This window comes from Carettochelys insculpta, chromosome 19 (genome assembly GCF_033958435.1).
Source record: "Carettochelys insculpta isolate YL-2023 chromosome 19, ASM3395843v1, whole genome shotgun sequence".
Taxonomy (NCBI): domain Eukaryota; kingdom Metazoa; phylum Chordata; order Testudines; family Carettochelyidae; genus Carettochelys; species Carettochelys insculpta.
The window spans coordinates 16,874,471-16,900,032 of NC_134155.1; the positions used below are offsets into that span (position 1 = coordinate 16,874,471).

The 25,562-nt window shown below is 42.9% G+C and overlaps 1 protein-coding gene across 6 annotated transcripts in view; it reads left to right on the top strand.

Moving 5' to 3' along the window:
• The first annotated feature begins 209 nt into the window (after positions 1–209).
• GTF2I (general transcription factor IIi) overlaps positions 210–25,562 on the top strand; it is a 91,860-nt gene continuing 66,507 nt past the window's right edge. For 5 of the 6 annotated variants that reach the window (XM_075014001.1, XM_075014004.1, XM_075014003.1 and 2 more), the window contains exons 1-3: positions 210–471; positions 19,704–19,807; positions 21,358–21,496. In XM_075014001.1, the coding sequence (XP_074870102.1) occupies positions 19,709–19,807; positions 21,358–21,496 (238 nt within the window). In that variant the 5' untranslated portion in view covers positions 210–471; positions 19,704–19,708. Of the gene's footprint in view, positions 543–19,703; positions 19,808–21,357; positions 21,497–25,562 lie in introns of all 6 variants that reach the window. The other variant, XM_075014002.1, reaches the window with a different exon arrangement.

Below are 25,562 nucleotides of genomic sequence, written 5' to 3' on the forward strand. Positions count from 1 at the left end.
CCTGCCCCAGCTCCCTCCTCCGCCGTCTCACGCCCGTGGCCGCAGAGCGCCTGCGCGGGGCAGGCTGGGAATTGTAGTCCGCCCGCCTCCCAGCCGCCCGCGGCCCAGCGCGAGCCTAGAGGGGGCCGCCGAACCACAACTCCCGGCAGGCGGCGCGGCCCGCGCGCGTGCGCCATTTGCTTTCCTCGAACAAAAAACCTCCCCTCCCTCCCCCCCTTTTACATCGGTCCTGGGTTCAGGGTGAACGAGTGTGAGGGGACCAGGCCCAGCCGGCACCCCAGCCGACGCGGTCAGCGATCCCCCGCCTGCTGCCCGACGAGTCGCGGATAGGCGGTGGGGACGGGTCTGCCGGCAGCGCCCACTGTGAGCTGGGATTAGCTTGGCCTCCCCTCGCCCGAGGCTGTGAGGCGGCGGCTTCTTGCCGAGACTCACCAGGACCCGAGCTGCCCTGATCCCGGCGGCGGCCAGCCAGTGAGTGAGCGTGTAGGGGAGAGAGAAAGAGAGAGGGCGACAGGGCCGAGCGGGCCTGGGCCCAGCCTGAGGTATCTCCCCCCCCAGCCGAGGCGCTATTCCCTGGGGGTGTGTAACATCCTCTCCCCCCCCCCCCCCCCGGGCTCTATGTCCCGGTCTCTGTTCCCGCTGGTGTGTGTGTGTGTGTGTAACGTCCCCCCCCCCCCCCGGCGCCATTCTCCGTGTGTGTGTGTGGGGGGGGGGGGGTGACTCATACCCCCGCCCGCTCACTTTTCCCAGCCTGCCTCCCCCGGCGCTGTTCCCCGTGTGTGTGCGTGTGCCGGGGCGGGGGGCCTGACTCGTCGCTGGGCGCTATTTCCCTGGGGGGTTGGACTTACCTCTTCCCCCCCAGCTCGCTCCACCCACCTCTTTTCCCTGTGGGATTGTGTGACATCCTCTCCTTACGGCCACTATTCCCCTGGTGCGGTGGGGAGGAGGTTCATCCCCCCATTTCCTGTTTGGGGGGCTTTCACTCATAGACCATGTGGCCGATATTCCTGTGTGTGTAGGTGTGATTCATCCCCGTCTCTAGCCGCTGTTCCCTTTGGGGATGTGTGTGACATCCTCTCCTTTCCCCTCCTCATCGGCTACCCTTGTGGGGTGCGGGGGAGTTCACATCTTTCCTCCCAACACGCATCCTGTTTACTACTCCGTGTATTGGGGTGTGGAGGACTCATGTTTCTTCCCCGTCTTCCCAGTCACTGTAACTCACCAGTTACTAGCCCCTTCTGGGGAAAGAACTCACATAACCCTCTCTGATCCTGGTTGCTATTCCTGGTGTTGGCAAGTGGGAGAAGAACTCAGACCCCCTTTGCTTGATTGCTCATCCCTTTGTTGGGGGTGGTAGTGAGGGAGAGATGTATTTCCTCTACTCTCAATTTTGCCTGTCTGCAGTCACTTATTCCTTGAATTTTACACCTCCTCCGTAACAATTTCCATTGAGTTGCTATTTCTTGGGGATGTCTTATGGTCTCACTCTCTCCTTCCACCTCTTACTACTGAGATTGAAAGGCTTCTTATTTCTGTTTCTCCAGGGTGGGAGTTTCACATTTCTTCCATCCCCAGTCACGGTTTCCTTGGTGGTCAAATAAAACATTCTCCATTGATCTCTGCATAGAGAGGAAGTTGCTGTACCACTGGTTGAGGCTATGCTCCTTATGCTGGAGTGCCACAGCCTTTCATTGTATTGCACATGGCAGATCCTGGAGTGCCCCAATAGGGAATGAGGGCAGGAGAGGAGGGAAGGGTAGGCAGCTGCTTCTTGGGAGAGGGTCAGAACTCGTTTATCCTAATTAACTTTTACGAGTTGCTTGGTCTATTGGAGCCTAGCTGGCTCCAAAAAAGAAAGCTTAGGGGTTTGACTTCATGCTGGAAGTGGAAAACGGGAAACAAGGAGTTTAGATCACTCCACTCAGCATGAATGTCCTCTACTCCAGTCCCTAGATTTACACCTCCCTCCCCTTGTGTCTGGGGGATGAGTGATAACAGAAAATGACGCTTAGTGCCTCTTGGGGTGTTCTAGTTTGAAGAGGGTTGGGAAGAAAACAGGTGTAGCATCTTATTCTTGGAAATACCTGCTTATGCCACAGAGTTACTTTTTCAGGGACTTGGAATTTTATAAAGAACATAAACTTTCAAAGCTTTGTCTTCTTTCTGTCTTTGAAGTAGCTGCAGTTGTTGAACTTGAACATGCACCAAAGAAAAAATATAATTCATGGCATTATAAGTAAAAATAAATTTTTAAAGATTTACAGAGAAGTAGCTGTGTTAATCTGTATCTTCACAAAACAAAAAAGCCACCAGGTAGCACTTTAAAGACTAACAAAATAATTTGTTAGATGAGTTTCCATGGGACAGACCCATCCAGATCTGAAGAATTGAGCTTTCGTGAGACAAACCCATCATCTAATAAATTATTTTGTTAGTCTCTGAAGTGCTATAGGACTATTTTAAATATTGTTAGCCATTTTGACCTGAGTGAGTAGTGAAAGTTTGAAGGACTGTAGGGAGTTTCCATAAACAGGAGGAATAGATGGAAGCGTCTGTATCTATGATTATTTATAAAGAATGTGCAAAGCCCTGTTTCCCTAAACACAGGAGGAACCACAGATAACAGGAGGTAGTTTCTTAGCTTACATCCCAAGCTGCTGCTTGCCAGCTTGCCCAGACTCTCCTCTGGTTTTTTCATTCTTTTGTCCCTGTTTCTTTCTCCTATCTCTCCCGCTCACACTAGAGAGCCATGTCTGCTCTAGAAAGTTTTGCTGGCATAGCTGTGTTGGTTAGGCATGTGGAAAAATACCTCTAGATAGCATAATTATGCTGGAAACCTCTCGCCCTCTAGGCAGATGCAGTTTATACTGGTACAGCTTATGTTCCTTGCAGAGGTTGTTTCAGCTGTTCCAGCAAAAGAACTCCCTTGCTGGCATATGTTAGATCTCCACTAGGGGGCTTTGCCAGGTGAACTAGAGTGGTGTTTCTCTCTACAAAACATTTAGTGTAAAATTAAATTGTGTATATTTAATCTGACTAAAGAGCAGAAATACAAATGGATGTATCTGAAGGGTTTTTATCCTAATCTATTGTCTATGTTGTTAAAGCAAATGCCATCTTTAGCAATAGGCAGCACAATTACTTTGTATAATTTCATAGTTTATTTCTCTTATTCTTAGTTTTTGATTGAAATGGTGCAAAAGACACTGACGTGGGGCAGCATGAAGGGAAAAAAAATTGTAATATTGGATTTGTGGGTGGAAAATGCCTTAGAACTAACTGCTGGTTTATCTGTGTGCTTTTAAATTTCTCTCTTAATTTTTAATCTCTTTCCCATCTTGATTGCTGGCTCATGTCTATGCCAGGTTGCCCATGTAATGGTAGCATGTGTGAAATAAATTTGGGGTATTGGGCACCAATCCTCTTGTGTTTCTGCAGGTGACCCACATTGACTGGACTTAGGCTGTGTAAATGTGTCAGTCTGTGCAAAATCTGATTGTCTGGGTGTCTTCCAGCATAGAGCTTTCTGCAACATAAGGGCTTCTGTCCATTTCCCAGCATATATGCTTCTCTCGCTCAGATCATAATTTCTAATGATGTTTTTATCACGGTTGTAGTGTTGGTATTCAAAATGGTGTGTCAGAGAACTCTCTAGGCTGGAGGTCTGCAACCAAAATAGCGAGAAGAACCTTCTTTTCAAATTCAGTTACAAAACTAATACTTGAAGAGCCACAATGCATGTGAACATGAGACAGTCCTTAACGTCAAACCATTCTTTATGTAACCACTACTTTAAGAACAGCAGCTACACAATGATTTGTACCAGTTGGAAAGTTTGTTACTTTCACCCCTGGATTGGAGAGCAAATGAGGAAAAGGAAAACGCTGTGCCTGGGGACAGGCTTTTAAGCAGGAAGGAGCAATGTTCACATCAACCCTCCAGCCAACCCCCGGCCCCAATTCCCAGGCTTTTTCCCTCTCAGCCCACAAACTCACCCCCATCTCCAGGCTTTACCTACCTTGGTCCCCAAATCCACCCAAGTTTTATGCCCCCCCCCATGCCACAAACCTGCCCCTCAATCCCCACGATTAACCCGCCTCAGCCAACAAGCTCCTCCAGCTGTGTGCTCAGTGGGTCCTTGCCCTTCTTGCTGAAGATCTCTTACAGCTTGAACTGCAGGTGCCCATTCGATTGGTGTGTGCACTCATGTTAGGCCAGCAAGGAGGTGGTGCCGTTCAGTCAGCTCCCTGCACTGCTGTTTCTCCTTTGCAGCCGCTGCCTCCCTCCTGGCCTTGTCTTTCTCCTTTTCAGCAATGTTGCACAGCTCCAGCAGGGGCAGACTCAGCTGCTCCTCTCCCCCGGATCTGTGAGGTTAGCACTTCCTCCCAACTGCAGGGCGGGCAGCTCCCTGTCCTGCAGCATCTGAAGGTGGAAATAAATGTAATTGATTTAACAGCTGGATCCCTCCTGCTGCCCTGCCCTCTGTTAAACCAATTACATGTAGTTGTACTGCTTCCGTGGCAGCAGGACAGGGAGCCACAGAGGAGTCAGCAGTGGCAGTGTCTGAGCTGCAAATGACTCCTTAAAGAGCCGCAGGTTGCAGACGACTGCTCTGAGCCATGTATATTGCTATCTTGTCATAGGTTAGTGCCGTAGCCTTCCTCCTATTCCTTTTGCTTCTGGGTGGGTATGGGCAGAGAAAGTGAAAGGGTGTCTCATTTCCCTGGTGAGAGCTGTGTGGCTTTTTTGTCCATGTGTGACTAAATATTCTTGCAAGTCTTAACCCTTGCATCAAAGCACTGACACTAAAAACAACATCAGAAATTATATGATGCTATGTGCAATAGGTAGCAAAAACGTCTTTACTGTTTTTTTGAAATCTGAATAGAGAGGTTCTCTTTTCAACACCCTCATAAAGCAATACACTAAGCAGCAGACTAAACAGAAGTAATTTGAAGCAGTGTTATGAAGACCACCAAACCAGTCTTGGCAGTCTGCCAAAGGGAGAAGATTCCAGTGGAAGGACATTATGTTAAAAGAGCTCTACTATGAGGCCTGAAGGTGAATTCTCAGAACTGATCAAAAGTGCTCGTTTAAGTAGCTATGGCCTGGTATAAAGAGACTGCTTGCTAGGTAGCCAGGAGGTAGCTTTTAATTGTATAGGACTGTCAATGTAGTATATTTAAGAGGCCATCAACTACTTGCTTCTATCTCAATGTGTTAATTTAATCTTATTATGATGTACAATTGTAGCTGTGTTGATTCTAGGATATTAGAGAAGACATGTGAGGAAATATCTTTATTGGATTGGATTCTATTGGTGAGAGAGATCTGTCCAGAGCTAAAGACGAGCTCTGTGTAAATTCAAAAGTTTGTCTTTCTCACTGACAGAAGTCGTTCCAATAAAAATATTACTTCACCCACTGTTTCTTTAATATTACAAGTAACCACCTTCTTAATTTTGTCAGGTGTGGGAGAAGGGGAGTTCGTGATGCTCCTCAAGGGTACCTACCACTGTGAGGCCCCTTAGCACATGAAGCAATCTTGTCTCTGCTGCAGATCAGCTCCTTCAAACTACCAACTTCTAACAGCAAAATCCTATCTTCCAGGCCTCCATAGGCTTTGCTTTCTCTCTACAGGCTTTGATAGGCACACAATGACCTCCCAGTCCTCAGAGCATGTTCTAGCCTGGTGTCCTAGGCTCTTATCTACTGAATATTCACAGAATAATCAGGCTGTATGTTCGGAATGGAACAGAACATGTTACTCTCTTAAGTTTCAGCAAGGTCCACCACTTTGCATAAGAGGACGGTGCTTGAATATATTTATAGTGACGATAAGAGTAAGTTTATTGTCAAATATTTAGGATTCTAGTGACAGTAAGAATATTGGAAGTAAATTATTATATAGGAAACAAAATCATAGCACTTTTTGGAGATTAAACTAACAGGTTGACCTGTCAAAGAAGTTTTCTCTCTGTTTTCTACAGTGTGCTCAGTTAAGGCTGGCTGAAACTTTTTTCATGATACAAATACCCTTTCTTTTTGTACTTCCTCAGGCAAGGATGCCCGAGTGTCTTTTCTGCTCCTCCCTCACTTCACCCACTGTATAGTTAAGCAAATCTTTGAAGTGTGCCCATGAGAGAGTCCCTCACGCCCCCCTCCCCTGCTGCTTTTCCTGTTTTACTTTTTCCTCTGAAATCTTGATAATATTTAATTTGCTTTCAACACTGATGATGAGAAGTCTATTGTGAAGGAAATAGTAGTCAATGTGCATATGAACAGATACATGAATGAACCTCCTTTGTCTGCAAGCAAACATGTTTTTCACCTCAGTAGATGACCGTTACCTACATACTGAAAATACATTCTTAAAGTCTGTATACTTCTCACATAATATTGTGTGCATTTTATGCTGTCTGGTGAAGCAGAAGGTACATACTGTGCACATCTTTGATATAGCTGGCTTTGAGAGGATCCTGGGTCATATGGTCTTCATTAATCGCTTTTATCTTCAACACGTTTTCACCATTATGTCTGCGTCTGCACTACATCTCCCTTTTGGAAGGGGCATGTAAATTCAGCCAATCAAAAATGCAAATGATGTGTGGATTTAAATATATTGAGCCTTGTTTGCATACTCCTGCAGTATCTCACTTCCAAGAAGCTGGTTTCAAAACACAAACAACTGTGTAGATGGGTTCCTTTGAAAGGAAACCCCGCTTTCGAAAGCACCCTTCTTCCCAAATTGAGAAGTACTTAGTTAAAATTAATTGTATATTTTTCAAGTATGATAGTTTATGGACAATACATACGCATTAATTTTTTGAAGCAGATTAGGTTTGTTAGGTGAACAAACCTAGTGGGGATAGTTTGGATTAAGTCCTATGTGATTCTTTTCCCCGGACATGTGCATCAATTGCCTGTGTTATGAACTGAAGGGCTCCTTTCCTGTATTCTCTAGTAGAAAATAATTTGAATTATAAAATATATATTGAAATCTCTTCCCGTTGGGTAAAATGAATTTTCTTTTGGGGACATTAGCGTGTGTGATTGTTAACTGCATCTTGTGGGATTTGCCCTAAGGAACGGTCTTGGGAAATTGGGAGGGAAATAAAACGAGACTTTCCTGGCAACTGTAAGGCTGTGTCTACACTAGCAAGTTTTTTTCAGAAAAGCCAGGCCTTTTTCAAAAGACCTGTGTAGTGTCTACACACAATGTGCTCTTTTGATCTGAAACTGAAAGAACGTTTCCTTTTTCCCAGTGGCTTTCTTCCTTTCCTAGGTGAGGAAGAGTGCCTTTTTCTGAAAGATGCTTTTAAAAAAAAAAAAAAAAGCATGTATAGATGCTCCATGGGTGCTTCTTGCAAAAGAGCAGTCCTCATGGTGCCAGAATTTTCAATCCCTGGCCCGTGCTTTCAAAAGTGCAGGAGCTGCGTGGATGCTCTCTTACGAAAAGAGTGGATTGATCTTTTGATCCGCTTTTTTGTGCGTGGACGTGTTCTTTCAAAAGAAGCTTTTGAAGGATCGCTGTAGAGTAGAGACAACCTAAAAGTCAGAAAGGAAACACTAGAAAGCCTCTCTCAGCTAGTTTAAGGGGGTGGAGGTACTATCTGTTTAAGTGTTTGTTCAGTCTTGTATCCATGTGTTACTTCAAACATTTTTGAAAGGGTGCTATCTGGAGTATGGGACTGCGAGCTCATTTTGAGAGTACTGGCTGCACACAATCTACTTAAATTTTGTTCTCACAGTTTGTCATCAGTCTCTCCCAGTATTTCATAACTACCTGCTGCATAAAATTTGAAGTGAAATTAAGAAAAGCATTTTTAAATGGACTGTAGTTATCATCACACGTGCTGTTGATTTAATTTGTGGTATACTGGGTATGATTCAACCAGATAAATCTGAGGTTATACTGAAACAAAATATATAAAAAAAACTCAGCAGTGTGACTGATACTATCATTAACTCAAGTTTAATTTATCCAAGGAGTCTATATTCTGAGCAAATTGGAAAATCACATTGCCTTCTTTAGTAGTAGCACAATGTAGGACTCTTGGGCTATGTCTACACCCTGTATCCTGAAATAGCTGCCCATGTCAAACTGTTTTGAGACAACAGTCTTACTAGTCCAGCATCCTAGTATTACTACTCCTTGCAGGAGAAGTACAGGGATGCCTCAAAATAGCACTTTATTTTGACACGTGGTGCCGTTTAGCTTGACCACGTTTGCTGTGAGCAGGACAAATGGGTGTTACAAATAGTTTCAAAAAACGTACTTTGGGTAGTAGTGTGGGTAGGCCTTTATGTAAGCACCTGAAGAATAGCTTGCTTAATAATTGTTTTTAATAGGAACAATAGGTTTGGTTCTTGTGGCACAATACAGTGTGGCGTAGAAGCCAAGTTGAGCCTGTATTAGTTGTGAAGACAATTTTTTGGCCATGAAAAAAATGCTAGAACCAGTTTTGCTATAACTGGATACATATGAGTGACATTCAAAACAAATAACTTCAGATAATGGGCCTTAGTGTTGATGGGCAGGGGAGTTAACATAGTAATTACTTTACGTGAACAAGTATGATACTAGTAAAGATTGAAATTATCAAATGGTGGGAGCTCTGGATTAATACTTCACTTAGTTTACTTGATTTAACATAATTCATTAATCTTTGTACTGCTTTAGAATTACATGCATACTGAGAAAACTAAGTAAATTAACACTGATTGTCTGTCTTGTCTATTAAAATGCTTAAAAATTATCACAGAATAGTGAAGATGGTATTAAAGCTTGAATATAGTGTTCAGTTATATACAAATCAGTGTAGTATAGTGTAATACATGCCTTTTGGAGTTTCATTATCCATATCGTTGATCTATTTATACCACATCTCCTTGGCCGTGTCTACACTAGCCAAAAACTTCGAAATGGCCATTTCGAAGTTTACTAATGAAGCGCTGAAATACATATTCAGCGCCTCATTAGCATGCGGGTGGCCGTGGCACTTCGAAATTGACGTGGCTCATCCAGACGGGGCTCCTTTTCAAAAGGACCCCGCCTACTTCGAAGTCCCCTTATTCCTATGAGCAGATGGGAATAAGGGCACTTCAAAGTAGGCGGGGTCCTTTCAAAAAGGAGCCCCGTCTGGACGAGCCACGTCAATTTCGAAGTCCCCTTATTCCTATGAGCAGATGGGAATAAGGGGACTTTGAAGTAGGCGGGGTCCTTTCGAAAAGGAGCCCCGTCTGGACGAGCCACGTCAATTTCGAAGTCCCCTTATTCCTATGAGCAGATGGGAATAAGGGGACTTTGAAGTAGGCGGGGTCCTTTCGAAAAGGAGCCCTGTCTGGACTAATGGTGTGGCGGCAAGCCGCGTCAATTTCGAAGTGCCGCAGCTGCCCACATGCTAATGAGGCGCTGAATATGTATTTCAGTGTTTTCATTAGTAAACTTCAAAATGGCCATTTCAAAGTTTTTGGCTAGTGTAGACATAGCCCTTGTGTTTAGTAGGGTGGTCTGCAACCTGTGGCTCTGGAGTTGCATGTGGCTTTTTAGGGACGACTTTGTGGCTCCCTTCTTAAAAAAAGAAAAAACCTTTGCCATTATAAAGTCTCCTAATTATTTTTGCTAAACGGTGAATGTCTAAACTCCCAAAAATGAACAGCTTATATAGCAAACAATATGTGATCTCGAAGTGTTGGATAACTCCCCCAGTGTTGTCCAGAGACAAAGAAGGTTTGGGAGTGAAAGTTAGGAAGACAGTGGTACAAATGCAGATATAAAGTGTGAGGAAATAGGATACATAAAATGTTTATGAACATCCTGCAGTAAATATCAACAAATCTTTGTGTATGCATTGTTCATTAAAAGGTGGCTACAAAAAGTATGTTTTGATAATATTTATTAAGGACCGTCTCATATTCACATGCATTGGGTGTTTCACCAAACTGGAAAAAAAGGGCTCTTCTTGCTATTTTGGTTGCCGTCTCCTGTATTAGCAAAATGTTAAAAGCAAGTAAAAAATGATTTCTGTAAATATGATTATACTGATTGGTGTTGGTATGTATTATCACATTTAAAAGTGCTTTCCAAAAACTGATTTTGAGACTAGTTTTTAGTTTTCAGTGTTTTTTTTTTTTTTAAAGATTATTTTATCAAAGTTATGAGCCATCCATCCTGGGTAGAAATCAGTTTTTAGGTACTTCAGTAGTGCTGTGATGAGGGCCAAGTAAGTACCTAGCTAAATAAAAACTTTTTAAAATAAATGTTTTTAAGGGCAGGCCATGGGGATGTTTCATAGACTCCTTAATCGTTGTTAGGTTATTGTAATGATTTTGAGATGTGTTTTATAAGCATTGGTCTCACACATTAAACATCAACAGAGAGGGAGCTGTGCTAGTCTATATACTATCAAAACGAAAAAGCCATCAAGTAGCACTTTAAAGACTAACAAAATAATTTATTAGGTGAGCTTTTCGTGGGACAGACCCACTCCTTCAGACCAAGTCTTGGTTTTCAAGTACAGTAGCGATATTCCTCTGAGTGTGGATAAGTCATCTTAAACTGGTAAAGTCACAGTCCTGTTCTTGTTGATTCTGTTGCTGGGGGTTAAATGCCTACTGTTGGAGTTGGTTTGAAATGGTGATCGCGAATGTCCCAGCTGCTGTGTTTAGTAGGTTAGTGTGTCAGAGCGTGTAATGGTGTCAACGTTGGAATGGTAAGAGTGCAGTTATCAAGAAAGCTACTCGCAGATGAAAGTTGTTAATAACTTTGCCATATGTTGGGGGGTGGGGGGGGAGTTGGAGGACATTGTGACATTCCATGCAGAAATCAAAGCCTTAAGAAATGCCAGATGTTAATTTTTCCTGAGCCTTTTCACTCCTTTTTTGCATGTGGTCCTGGTCTTTCTTTTTTTTTTTTTTTTTTTTTTGAGAAATGAGGACTTGACTTGTAGGTCATTCTCCTAATGATCTGAGTATGTCTTTGTGAAACACATTCCTGTAACCCTTTGCTTTAATTTCTCTTTGCTTATGGATGTTAGGTGTAATGTGTGCATTTCTTGCTATGCTGTTCTTAAAGGGGAATTTAATTTTCTTTCCCTACTCCTCAAACAGCATATGCTTTGTGCAAACAAAACTCATTAAAAACGTTCTTTTTACTCATGCTAGAATGTTGTTTCTCTTGCTTTTTTGTGTGTCCATCGGAACTGTCAAGGAAGATATGACACCTATGGGGTGCCTGGATTGGCATGTGCACGCCTCTGTAAGAATAAGAAAGACAGACAGAAAGTAACTTTCTCTTGTGGTTTGGTTTTCACTTGCCACAAGCATTTCTACTTCTGTGCTCTCAGGAGTGGAAGTGAGAGAAACATGCTGAAAGAATTGCATCTAAGGTCTCATCTAATCTACACAAAGCTACAATTTTTTTTTTTTTTTTGTTATCCTGGGCTCCCAATTTGTTCATTTGCTTTGTGTCCTGGTGGCTGCCTCTGCAGCTGAGGATGGCCAGATGGTAACCCTGATGGCCCATAAATATGGCTTTATAATCACTTATTTAATATTACAGGTCTTTCCTTGTTAGGCAAAAAACAGCTCTTTGATTGTCCAAAGAGTTCACAGATGATACTAAATGCTGTTGACCTCTTTGAAAGCTTTTCTCCAGACACATAGGATAGGTGGAGACTGACTAATAAATCAGTAGTGTTGTGGAAACCTACTTGTAATAGCTAAAGATCTGATTTGGTTTACCTTTTTGCTTAGTATACTGACACATGTTCAATGTACCCATACTGATTTTTTAGAAGCCTTGCAGTGAATGTTATCTCAGGAAATTCTGCTGTTCTTTGCCATTAAGGGGCTATTCTTGTGGTCAGGTGCAGATCTCAGTGGTGCTATGCCTGATAATGAACACCATGTCCTTTAAAGTAGGCTGGGAGAAATAGAGGGGAAAACTGTAAAATTTAGAGGAAGTTCAGTAAAATATGAAACAAATTTTCCAGAGAAGTGGCTAATTTTTGTCAGGGTGGCTTGATTTAAATCAGCACGTTGAATGCCCTGTTTTAAATAGTTCATTTTAATAAACTTTTTTCCATTTGTACCTAAATTGTTTTTTAAAGAAAGACACATTCTCATAGGTAGATATGATGATTAAAACGTATTGATTTACAACTAAATGGAAACATTAGATTAGATTTGGTACGTCTTTGTTACCATTCGTGCACACTTAATATATAGGTTTATTTAAGCAATTACATAGCTTAATACTTTGATTCTTATTAATTGTACAATTGTAACGTTAGACAATGGTGGATGATAGTTATTGAATACTCTTACTCATCATTTGTGTTAAGGCTCATTGGGTTGATAACTAATTTAATTAAACACAAAACAGCATACAATTTTTTTATGACACAAAACCTTAAATGTTTTGAATACATGAATTTCTCATCAAAATGTTTCACATTTAGTGCTAAATCATTTTTTGAATGAAAGGGTTAACTGTACTTTAGAACTGTGCCAGATCTTTTGCAGGGGGATAAGGCAAAACACCACATTTACTGGTAATACATATGTCAATCACTACTTTATCATAGGTCTATGATATATCACACTCATGCACTGACACACACAAGCACACTCTGTCTTCTAACCAGCTTGTTGCTCCCCATAACCACTGATCAGGTGGGTTAGGTAAAGGAGGACTGGAGCCAGGCTTCAGCTGATCCGTATCAGTGGTGTGATGTTGACAAGATGAGACCTGGGGTCCTCTGCAAGATACCCTAGATCAGTGGTGTCCAATAGTAACTGAAGGATTGCCACACTTGTGGCTGTCATCCTTCCATATTTGCCACAACCCCTTCTCCTAACCCCAGGCACAACCCCCTGGAGACTCACCAGGGCTGCAGGAGCTATGCTGGGGCAAGAGCAGTGGGAGGAGCCACTGCCACCACCACCCACTTACCCCCACAAAGTGGTGGGGTGCACGTGTCTAACAGGCAGAGGGTGCGTCACCTGTGCAGCTCTAAGGAGCTGTATTTTGCCACACCCCGTTGTCCATTTGGCTACAAGTGGTGAGTGGCAAGCATATGGGACACCGCAGCCCTAGATTTATATTAGCTTCCCTCTCATCAAGATCTATAGTAGTTAGTGATGCATCAGTTCATGCATATGCTGAATCTTTGGCACCTTCTTCTGGGTTTTGTTTTTAATGCTACCACACTTCAAAGATGGTGCTTGCAAAACAGATATTTGCTGTCTCCTAAAGCTGTTGTTATGTCTAGTCTGCTTTTAATAAGCCCACTTCACAGGTCTTGTTATCCTTGGGTCTGGCTTCCATCCCCTCTCCAACCTTTGCAGCGTTTGCTGGAGGTGCTTGCCTTTCATGTTTCAGCCATTCACACCTCATTCACTCCACTGGGCAGTCAGTTGAGTAAAAGGGGAGAGATCTAGTCTGGTATAAAGACATTTTCTTTACCTTTCTTAATACTGAGTTATAAAAAGTTTTTATGTAAAGGGACTTAGAGAGAGAGAGAGAACAAAAGACTTTAATGTAAAGTTAGATGAAAATGAAGAGGTATATGGAGAGGTTTAATACAGAAGTTGTATGAAGCTCATCACTTAAGTTATTTTGTTAGTCTTTAAAGTGGGACATTAATGCTCATGAGAGGAAGAAAGCAACAGCAGCAGCCACACCAAGAGAGCCAGGACATTTCCCTTGCCCCCGCTGTGAACGCCCATGCCGTTCAAAGCTTGGACTCCTCAGCCACATGTGAGTCCACAACCAATGAGCTTGTGCAAGCTCAAGACGTCATGGTTGGACACAACGGACTACCTACTAAAGTGTGACAGGACTGCTTTTTTGTTCTGTGAAGATGCACACGAAAAAGGCTACCTCTCAGTGAATTAAGCTGATTGTTTAACACTTTGTGTTAGTTTTCCCTGCCTGAAGAAGAGCTTTGTGTGAGGTGAGCTCATCTCTCTCACTAACACCTGGTGATCCAATAAAAGATATCTCCTTCACCTTGTGTGTCTGATATATTTCAGGTCAACCTGAGAAAATTTCAGATGTGCTTTAGTGAAAGTGACTGGAGTTTTCAATTCCTGCTCAACCAAGTCTCTTAAAAATGAGACAGTCTTCTAAGTTAATAGTCCTACCTTTTGAAAACTAGAGCAGGTTGAACCTCTCTCGTCCAGCCCCCTTGGTACCTGACTGGTGCGAAAGAGAATTTGCCAGACCATGGAAGGTCAGTATTGTCTAGCAGCATTACCAACACTTCTACTGCTTACTGGGCTCTTAGAAGACGTTTAGGGGTAAAAGTGTCCATAAACAAATATTACGGGACAATGGAAAACTTGTCCACACCCATGATAAGTGGACATCAGGTTAATTAAAATCATGCTGGACCAGAAAGTGCCAGACTACAAAGGTTCAACCTTTAGATTGCATCTCCTTCATTCATAATTTTAGGCATAGATGGAAGTAAGAGCAGGAAAACGTGTCCAGCTCCCATTTTTCTCAATTTTGAATGAACTAATTCACATGAAGAAAATATTCTTTTTATGCCTGCAGAAAAGGATACTGCTGTCAAATGTAGTAGTAGTAGTAGGCATCCTTCAGTCTGCATAGACTATGGATCGCGCCCTTTATAGTTTCAATTGAGGGCTTCATTTACAGCGTCTACTGTGACTATGAAGACCCACACGAGAGTAACAGTCCTTGCTGCATCTCTGGCAGATGTGGTGGGTGTCTGGCAAGTCCTTATTGTGCTTTCTGTGCGCTCGCTTCTCCTCTGCTAGCTGTCTGATCCTCATCTCGCCCTTCTGAAGGCCCTTGTGTAACCCCTGCCTCCATCTGCTGCGGTCGTCTGCTAGTTCTTCCCAGTTGTCCAGCTCGATGTCTACCTCTCTGAGGTCTCTCTTGGAGACATCTTTGTAGCGCAACTGGGGGGCGTCCGGGAGGTCTTTTGCCAGAGGCTAGCTCACCATACAGGATGTCTTTTGGAATCCTTCCATCATTCATCCTGTGGACGTGGTCAAGCCAGCGGAGCTGATGCTGCCTGAGGAGGGTGTGCATGGTTGGGATTCCAGCTTGCTCGAGGACGGCGGTGTTGGTCACTCTGTCCTTCCATGATATTCCAAGGATGCGCCTGAGGCAGCGCAAGTGGAAGACGTTCAGCCTCTTTTCCTGGCGGGCATACAGGGTCCAAGTCTCGCTGCTGCAAAGGAGGGTGCTGAGGATGCAGGCTCTGTAGACTTGCATTTTGGTGTGAGTGTACAGCTTCTTGTTGTTCCACATTCTCTTGCTGAGTCTGGACAGAGTTGTGGCCGCTTTTCAGATCCTCCTGTTTAGCTCAGTGTCCAATGACAGGGTGTCAGTGATGGTGGACCCAAGGTAAACGAACTCGTGGACGACCTCTAACGTATCGTTATCAGTGCTGATTGATGGGGATTCAGCAACATCCTGACCGAGTACGTTTGTCTTCTTTAGGCTGATCGTAAGTCCAAAGTCCTTGCACGCTTTGGAGAACTGATCCAGCCGTTTTTGAAGCTGGTCTTCTGTGTGAGACACTACAGCAGCATCGTCTGCGAACAACATGTCTCTGATGAGGACTTCCCGCACCTTAGACTTAGCTTTCAGCCTTGCAAGATTAAACAGTTTCCCATCAGATCTTGTGTGCAGCAAGATGCCCTCTGTTGAAGACCCAAAGGCATGCTTCAGGAGGAGTGCGAAGAAGATCCTGAACAATGTTGGAGCAAGCACGCGTCCTTGTTTGACACCGCTCCTGATTCTGAAAGCATCCGATAAAGTGCCGTCATATTGGATGGTTCCAGCAGATAAGCAAACTGTGGTTGCAGATGCTTAGCTACTGACTTCGACTAGGTCAGTGGTGTGAGGTTTCCTTAAATTGAGAACTGAATCAATTGAAGCTTAGCTAAGGAGAAGCTATAAAATAAGAGTAATTAGACCATTCGATTATGCTCAGTAATCCTGAGATGAGATACAATGTCCATGTCCCAATGCCTGTTTCCATTTTGTCTGTGTTTCAGCCAGGGAGTCCCCCGCAGCATCAATCCGTTAATGTAGTACGTCTTATGTCTTATTTATAAACCTTCACCTCAAACGTTAAATGTTTTTACTTGTCTACATCAAGAAAAAAAATCTATAGTGCAGATGTTTTGATGGGCTATCAGCATATATTTCTTTTAAATGTTTAAAGAGATAACATGAGCCCTTATGTAGCATTGTTCGGATTTCATTTTCAGTGTTTTTTAAATAATAAAATCCAACTTTAAAAAAGTCCAGTAAACCCGCACCTTACACAAATTATGATTAGTAGCAGAGAGGTAGGTGTCTGTACTCCAACAAAACAAAGCAGCAGAAATGTAGCACTTTAAAGACAGACAAAATGATTTATTCGGTGATGAGCTTTCTTGACTTGCATGTTTCTTGCATTAACATGAGTCATTCATTGTTGGGAGTCAGCAGGAGCTAACCGGCAGCTCTAGCCTTGGAGGATCCCAGCAGCCCCAGGGCTGGGAGCTGAGCTTGTGCAGCACTCCCTGGCTCCAGCCCCAGGGAAGTGCTGGCTAGGGGAATCTCCAGCAGCAAAAGGGCTGTGTTCAGCTGGCTCCAGCTGTTCCCTGGGGACTGGAGGCAGCACTCCTGGCTTCCCCCAGCTGGGGAAGCCAGAAAACAGATAGGTGTGGTGGCATAGCTGCCCTCCTCCCCTGCCTCCGGCTTCTCCCAGCTGGGGAGTCAGGAGGGGGTGCAGCGATGCAGCTGCTGCCCATTTTCTCAGCTGGGTGAGCTGAGGCAGAGGTGGACCAGTGCAGTGGCAGTTTTCCCCAACTGGGGGCTGGAGCCAGTGGCGGAGAGCTGTACCGCCCCACCAGCTCACAGCCACTTTGTTGCTGGGGGATTTTACTGACCCCTATGACTGGAGCTGGCGGAGCACTGCCCTCTGACCAGTTCCCAGCCCTTTTGCTGCTAGGGTTCCCTGGTCCTGGCAGCTCCTATCCTCCTTAATGCAGGGGATTTCCCTGGTGGCTCCCAGGGGGTGGAGCTGGTGGCCCCACCTCAACTTATGCAAAATTCAAATCACATTTGGCTGGATGGACCTTTGGCCTGACCCAGTATGGCCGTTCTTATGTTTCTCAGGAACATAATTCATGTGCAAGTTGGGGGTCTACTGTAATCAATTTTGATTCACCCTTCTTTTTTAGAGGGAGGTGGGATGACTGACATTACATGTACTGTGATATGTCTAACTGAAAAATTGTGGAAATGAATGTTATTGCAAAATATGTTTAAATAAAACACAAGTTGTACAGGCATAGTCTTGGGTCAAAGTCTCTGAGCTGTGGTATACAGAAGGTCAGACTAGATGGTATAGTGGTTCTTTCTGACCTTAAACTCTATGAATTAGAAAGTATTTCCTCCAGATTCCAAGCTTAATTGGGTATGATATCCTGGCCTGATACAAGGTGCCATGGTTTTGTTTTGTGTTTTTTTTAAACGGGGAGATGACCCTTCCTTTCTGCTGTACTTAAAATGGAAACAGAATTGCTCTTTCACCATCTTTCTGAGGTTATTGTTTACTACTGAATCAAATGGAAGAGTAAATCTACTGAATGACTGACGTAACACCTTCCTCCCTTTGGCAGTGTTGTGGAGAAAACCTGTTCAAGAGCAGACTACATTTCTTCATCTTCAGCTCTAGAAACCATTCAGGCTCTTTTGTATACAGACTGATTGACTAAAATTGTGATGTCAGTATTTTTAAAACAGCTTGGGCAAGTGCATTCAGACCAACATTAACACAATAGAACAGGACCTAGAGGGCACTCTAGCTTCATCAAGGAGTAAGTGAGGGGTACGGATTCTGATTTACAGCCTTAAACTGTTTTTATGACCGCATTAGTTGCAACTCTAAACAAATTTGTTAAAGAACCATATTTGAACCTTCCAAACACTTGCCTGGAGAGAGGACTTTCTCAAACATGACTTAAAAGTGTAGTTGTAATTTGGACAAAACTTATAACAGCAACTTGCCTGATTTATGTGTACTGTAGTATGACGTTTAAGAAACTGGCTTTTGCTACGGTAACTACTAAATATCCAGGTTTCATCTGAAACTTTTGAACCTCTCTAGGAGTCCACCGGCAGGCAATATGGACAGTGCCGTAGAGTGCCACATTTTTTTAACAGAGAAAGTGGCACATTCAGTTGAAATAGAAAGGACCTGTGACTAAGAGAGGATAGATTGAGCCCCCTGTTGCATTTAATCTAGTGAGTGGATTGGGTAAGACCCTCACATAGAAGAGACCAACTGCCCAAAACAAATATTTGTGTGTATTCACCACCCTGACTTGTGCAAACCCATCAAGGGATATATGAAACCAGTGCTTAATTTGTACCATGGTGGACCTGTGTAGGGTTATGTCTACACTAGACAGGTAAGTCAGTTGCATTCATGCAATTCTAGCGTCAGTAACTGCGTAGCTAGAATCGACATATCTGCAATCCACTTACCCAGCTGTCCTCACTGAAGAAGATTGACAGGAGAGTTTCTCCTGTTGACCTCCCTTACTCCTCACAAGGAGAATAGGGGTCAACTGCTGATCCCTGATAGCTGGATATTGCATGTCCCTACTAAGCGTGTGAAATCAAATGCCAGAAGATTGACCCAGAGTGGATGATCTTCCGGGATAATGTACACATGGCCTTGGCTTTGTAGTTCATAGCCACCGACCTCTGGGCTTCCTGTATCAGTTACAAAAATAAAAAAGGTGCTTGAGCCTCTGCACATTTTTCGTTACCTATTAAGCACTGGAGGAAACCCTTGAAAAACTTGAACCAAAATGTCTGCCCAAGTTATAGAGGAGCAAGATAGTAGAGTGGGGGTGCGAAATTTCAAAAGGGGGTGCAGCACAATTGGCTCCACCACCACCCTGCTGCAGAGGGGGCTCCTCTGCTGCCTCCCATAGCTTCTGTCAGCTCAGCCTGCCTCCCTTTCTCTGTCTGCTGTCGACAGAGAGCCAGCTTAATTTAGTTTATATTTCAGATAATAAAGTAAAAGTATGCAAGTAGATACCAAATAAAAATGTGTACTTGAAGGTGCACAAGTAGGTCCATATAGGCTTTGAAGTTGATACCTACAGGTAGCTGAATGGTATATGAATAAAAATGTCAGACTCTCTGTTGGTATGTGGAGACGGTTTATTTTGTTGCACTGAATTAACATCTTAGGATATGTACTGGATTGCAGGGAAGGTTTTTTCAATCAGAAAACTGGAACTTTATCGGGTAGGGATGATTTAGCTATGTTATGTATAGTTTAATCTTCATATGAGTGTTAATCAAGATATTCAGGTTAACTTTGGCTAGCTAGGGTAATTGAGACAAATACAAAATCAAACTGGAAAAGTTCCGCATAGAATTCTTTGGGTAACTGACTGTAGCCTAGTTATGATGCCATTTTACTACTTCATTTAAACATCTAGTCCTTTTGGAATAGAATAGAGAAAATATAAATAGAATATCTCAATGTTTTTTTCCTATTGGGGATCGAAAAATTTAATCTCTACTTTTTAAAAAAAGAACTTTAGTTTCTACCATGTGATAAAGGATTTAGCTTTTTTTATTGTTTTGCAGCACCCATTGCCTGTAACAGTTTTTACTTTTTTTTTTTTTTTTTTTTTTAACAGGGATAATGGCCCAATCTGCAACACCAGCATTGTCTGTCCATGATGAAGACTCCTCTGAAAGTAGAATGGTGGTTACGTTCCTCATGTCAGCACTCGAGTCAATGGTTAGTGTTGCTAGTTGCTTCAGAGTTAGGATTACGTTGCTTGCATACAAAAATAAGCTTTTTCTTGAAAATTGTTCTGTTCCATTTTCATTTACAGCTTTTATGCTTCATGTTTTACATAGACTGCTCTATACTAGAATAGAACTGTAGAATGCTAAACAGTGAATTGATAGCATATTTTTCAAGGAAAAAGTCTCCTCAGTTCAGTCTATTTTCAAGCAAACCATGCTAATTATAAGCATGACTTTTGACCCATTGTGGATATATGATCTGAACTGAGAGATTGTAATGTTAGTCTAGAATTTCAAATAGTAGTTGAGGGCAAATTGTAGGTTTTTACCGGGTTAAGCCACCGTGGTGGTGATTATGCTATTCCAATTATAGACATGGCCTTAGTCTTGCAGGTCTAACTTGGACAATACAGTAGTCTCTTGTTATGGGAGGGTTGTGTTCCCCACACATCCTTGCATATCTCAAATTTGCCGTAAGTTGGGGTGTGTGTGGCTTTTTTCCCATGGTGGAACACACATTCTGCAGCTGGGGAAGCAGCAGGAGCACCTGGAGCTGCTTTTGAAAGGTAAGTCCTGGGGTTGGGGGAGCAGTTGGGGAGGGCTAAGCCTGGTGGTGGGCTGATTCTCTGGGAGGGAGCAGGGGGGTCAGGCCTGGGGTGGGTTAGGGCTGCAGAGGGTGGGGTTGAGCCAGGGCCGCATGGTACTGCGGGGGGCAGGGAGAGGGGGAATTGGAGCCGGGAGTGGGATTTTGAGTTGTGCTTAACATGTTAATTCCAGTTAAGCGCATCTCAAAATCGTGCATTTTGAGGGACTACTGTAGTAGAAACACTGCAAAGCTGTTGAGCTTGAAGATATTGAACAGAATACTTCTCCAGGTATGATTTCCTTGTGTTTAAAGTGGAAGAGAGAGTATTCCTCATAGGACTGTTTTGAGGGTAAGACCGTGTCTACACATGGAATTTGTACAGACCTGACTAAATGGATTCAGAGAGATGTAGTTAAGTTGGTGTGTCCTCCTTGCATGAACACTCCTAAATAACCTAAATCATAAGGCTAAATTAGTGCGAATGTTCCCACAACAACAGTGTATTAGTTTAACTCAGGCTGATGGACACCAAAATTTATGTCAACTTAACGTCATTGCTCAGAGTTCTGAAAATTTCACACCTTGTACAGTGTGGGTAGGTTGACCCTGCCCCCACAATAGACAGAATTTTCCTTCAGGCTAGCCACTGCTTCTTAAGGAGGGTGGATTTACAACAGTAATGGAAAATCCCAATCTGTCACTAGCTGTTTACAGTGGAGCAACGTAGCTGTAGTACTTGTACTGTAGACATAACCACAATCAGTTTCTGATCAGATTTAAATTGGTACTACATGGATAGACAACACCTAACTTTGCAAATACTGCTGAAGTGCTTTTAGATTCTCAGGTGAAAGGTATTATGCCAATGGTTTCCTGCATGGATTCCTGTAAAATTTCATTAATTGCACTTTTAACTGTTGTAGTTCAAAGTAGCACTGTTTTTTCTTTTATAGTGTAAAGAACTTGCTAAATCCAAGGCAGAAGTCGCCTGCATTGCTGTGTACGAAACAGATGTGTTTGTAGTTGGAACTGAGAGGGGAAGAGCCTTTGTCAATACACGGAAAGATTTTCAGAAGGATTTTGTTAAATACTGTGAGTTTATTTTTTTAAAAATATCACAAATAATTAAAAGTACACTGAAATCAGCGCCTATGAAGTGTTGCAACGATTTGGTCTTTTCATATTTGTGTCAATGATGACATGTAGGTCAATGTTTAAGAAAATTTAGTTTATTTTCACAAATCTAATATTGACATTCACTGTTTAGTACAGAGAGCATTTTTACCTCAACCAAAAAGTCTTGTTACAAGAGTAGCTAATACTAACCTAAATGCATTAAACTTTGTCTACATTGAAACTAGCACTTTATATCATGCTTCCTAACTTGGTTTTTAAAAATGCATATTTTGTTTTAGTATAAAAGGCAGGCTCTTAGGTGGTCATCGACTTCCCACTATAAAGACAGTTCCTTAATTTTTCAGGCAACTTCTTTTCTTCTGAAAGGATATATGTCAAAAGCTTTATAGGTAATAATACTTTAGGGTTTCCCTACAGCTTTTGGTACCTCTGTAGTTGTATTGCACGGCAATAAGCTTTGTTAATAGAAATATATTTATATTGGTATGAGTACTTCTGTACTTGGGGATTGTCTGGCTTTAACTCTGTTTTTAATCTATACCACTCTAGCTAATTGGTACAGTAAATTCTTTCGTATCTGACAGCCTCTGTACTGGGAGCTTGCCAGATATTCAAATATTCTGGGTAATAGAGAGCTATGCCTAGCAATGCATAAGACTGAAAAACAAGATTAGATATTAAGAAACAAAAATGTACACAGAGTACTTTATTTACCATCAACAATAGTATTGTACAGTGTAAACTTATACTGTATTTGCTGTATTTATTTGTATTTACTTTCACTGTACTGTGTTTATGGAAAATGAAACTAAAATTTACTTTTTAAAATGCTGGTTATTTGAGAGTTCTGGGTAATAGCATGCCAGATGTGAAAGAGTCAACTGTACTAGTTTTGTGTGTAAGTAAGGTCTAAGAGAAGACCCAGTAGAATAAGACAAGCTGTCTTTCATAAGCTTAATGACTTGTCTGGTAGCCTGCAATTCAAAAATCAGTCTGCCCATCAAGAAAAATGTTTTCTAATAGGCCTTACATATTGGAGATTGAGCAATAGCATTTTGCATGGCTGTGTGGAGCTTTTTGTTAAAACTAAAAAACATTCTTCACCCCATCTTTTTTGATTATTAAATTTTGCTTGACTGACAGATATGTCTCTCTCCCACGTCGTGTGCATCATCCTGGGACCAAAATGCCTACAACAGTACAGCCTGCAGACTTATTCAGTCTGTCACAGAAACAGCGGACATGCTTGAAAAGTTTGTTTGCTGCTGTTTTAAATTTCTAAGAGCTCCTTTGTGCAGTGCCACCCGTATTCAGGGTATGGCTATCAATTGTTTAACTGCCTTACAGAATTATCTATAGATGCAGCCGCTATATAAGTAATTGTTCTACTTGGTCTTCAATGAAATTACTCTTCTCTTGCAATGGAAGTGGTTGCGTTAGCAAACTGCATTATACATTGATTGAAGAATCAAATGGTAGTTGGGGTGTTACTGAACCAAATACAGTTTAACAGAGAGCTCTGGTAAATGGTAAATACTGTTTATCATATGTAGCCAGACTCCAGGGCAAATGTTTGATTAAGTATGACGTGCATCACTGTGACAGGATGCAGTCACAGAAGACATCTGGGGATTGTTTCCTAGTATGCTGCTTATGCCAGTGACCTCTGCCACCTTACTTTCTGGGGCTCCCTAGCAACCTGTCCTGCTGGGTCAGGTCCCTTGGCCCCCTGCGCAAGGTACCGAATTGTGGTTTCCCCCTCAACCCCTGTAAAGAAATGCAGATACTCATCCACTTCAACTCTGGGAGGATGCAGTTCTGATGCACAGCAACCATAAAACGAACAAGGGATCAAACTCCCACATAAATCCATCTTTTATCTTTGTAAAACTCATAACTTAACCCTCTTTATCAATGAAAGAGAGAGATGCAATGCTTTACAATGGGTCTGATAGTAAACCAAAGTGTTTTATTAAGTAAAAATGGTAGGATTTCAGTCAGTGGTTTGCCAACTTTGGGTTGTCCATTCATATTACAACTTTTTTGGTCATGAGACAATCCATTGCAAGAACCGATTTCTATGGTGAGAATAATGCAGACAGTTATGAGGCTCTGGCCTCTCTTTGGTAGGTCCTGCGCTTCATGGTGAATTATAAATAGTAACAGAGAGTAAGCCATGCTAGTCTATACACTATCAAAACAAAAAGAAGTCAAGTAGCACTTTAAAGACTAGCAAAATAGTTTATTAGGTGAGCTTTCGTGGGACAGACCCACTTCTTCAGACCATAGCCAGACCAGAACAGACTCAATATTTAAGGCACAGACAGCCAAAAACAGTAAGCAAGGAGGACAAATCAGAAAAAGATGATCAAGGTGAGCAAATCAGAGAGTGGAGGGGTGGGGGGGAAGATCAAGAATTAGATTGAGCCAAGTATGCAGACGAGCCCCTATAGTGACTCAGAAAGTTCCCATCATGATTTAAACCATGTGTTAATGTGCCGAATTTTAATATAAAAGTCAGCTCGTCCACTTCTCTCTCTAAAATGGAGCGATAATTTCTCTTCAGTAGCACACATAGCTTGAGGTCATTGACAGAATGCCCTATTCCATTAAAATGTTGACTAACTGGTTTGTGGATCTGGAGTGTTTTGATGTCTGTTTTGTGCCCGTTGACCCCTTTTCTAAGGGAGTTAGAAGTCTGTCCAATATACAAAGCATCTGGGCATTGTTGGCACATGATGGCATATATGATGTTAGTAGAGGAGCATGAGAAAGTGCCCGTGATTCTGTGAGTAACCTGGTTAGGTCCAGTGATGGTATTTCCAGAGAAGATACGTGGACAAAGCTGGCAGCGGGCTTTGTTGCAGGGAAAGGTTCCAGGACTGGTGTTCCTGGGGTATAGGGGTATAGGCTGTGGCTGTTAGTAAGGATCCTCATGAGGTTGGGAGGTTGTCTGTAGGAGAGAACAGGCATGTCACCCAGGGCCTCCTGGAGTGTAGCATCCTGAATAAGAATAGGTTGTAGGTCTTTAGTAACTCATTGCAGCGGTCTGAGTTGGGGGCTGTAGGTGATGACCAGTGGTGTTCTGTTCTTGGCTTTTTTGGGCCGATCTTGGAGTAGCTGGTCATCACCTACAGCCCCAGGTCATCACCTACAGCCCCCAACTCAGACCACTGCAACAAATTACTAAAGAATTGTGTTATATTCTGGCACCAGTGTTGTTGCAGACCCAGGCCAGTGGGTTACAGCAGAGTGGTAGAAGGCAGATACAACGGCCACTGGATAAACAGTGTGTAATGGGGTTCAGGGTCCCCAAGCATGGAGTGGGGGGGGGTGTGAGAGAGAGAGAGAGAGAATCGGGCTGGATGTGTGTGTGTGACAGGCAGAGCAGCTCACAGCAGCTAAGTATGACCCCCTGGGGCTGTAACCTAAGCTGGCAGGTAACACCTTTTTCCCTGAACAAAGAGCAGGGAGGAGCCAAGCTGGATTTTGAATCTGAGGTGGCAGTTAGAAGTTGAGGAGAGAGAACAAAGGCAGCCAGCTTGTGCGGAGGGGGAAGCTAGACCCCAGATGGGGTACCCGTCAGGCTCATCTCCCCAGGATGGATTGGAATGACTGTCTCTGCCTGCTCTACTGACACTTCTGTACTGAGCTGTGCTTCTGTCGGCTAATAAACTTGACGTTCTACCTGCTGAGTAAGAGTCACTCCTGCCTGCAGATGGGGTGCAGTGCTTGGGGCCCCCTGAATCTTATTACACACTGTTTATCCAGTGGCCGTTATGTCTGCCTTTTACCACTCTACTGTACTCCACTGGCCTGGGTCTGCCACAACACTGGTGCTGGACTAAAACAGAGCTTTATAATTTAATGGTGTTTTGTCAAGCCTGTCATTGTTTCAAGTAACTGCAAAGTGCACTCAAATGAAGTCACACAACAAAGATGTTTTTCATTTGAAACAAAAAAGTAGTCCAGTAGCACTTTAAAGACTAACAAAATAATTTATTAGGTGATGAGCTTTCGT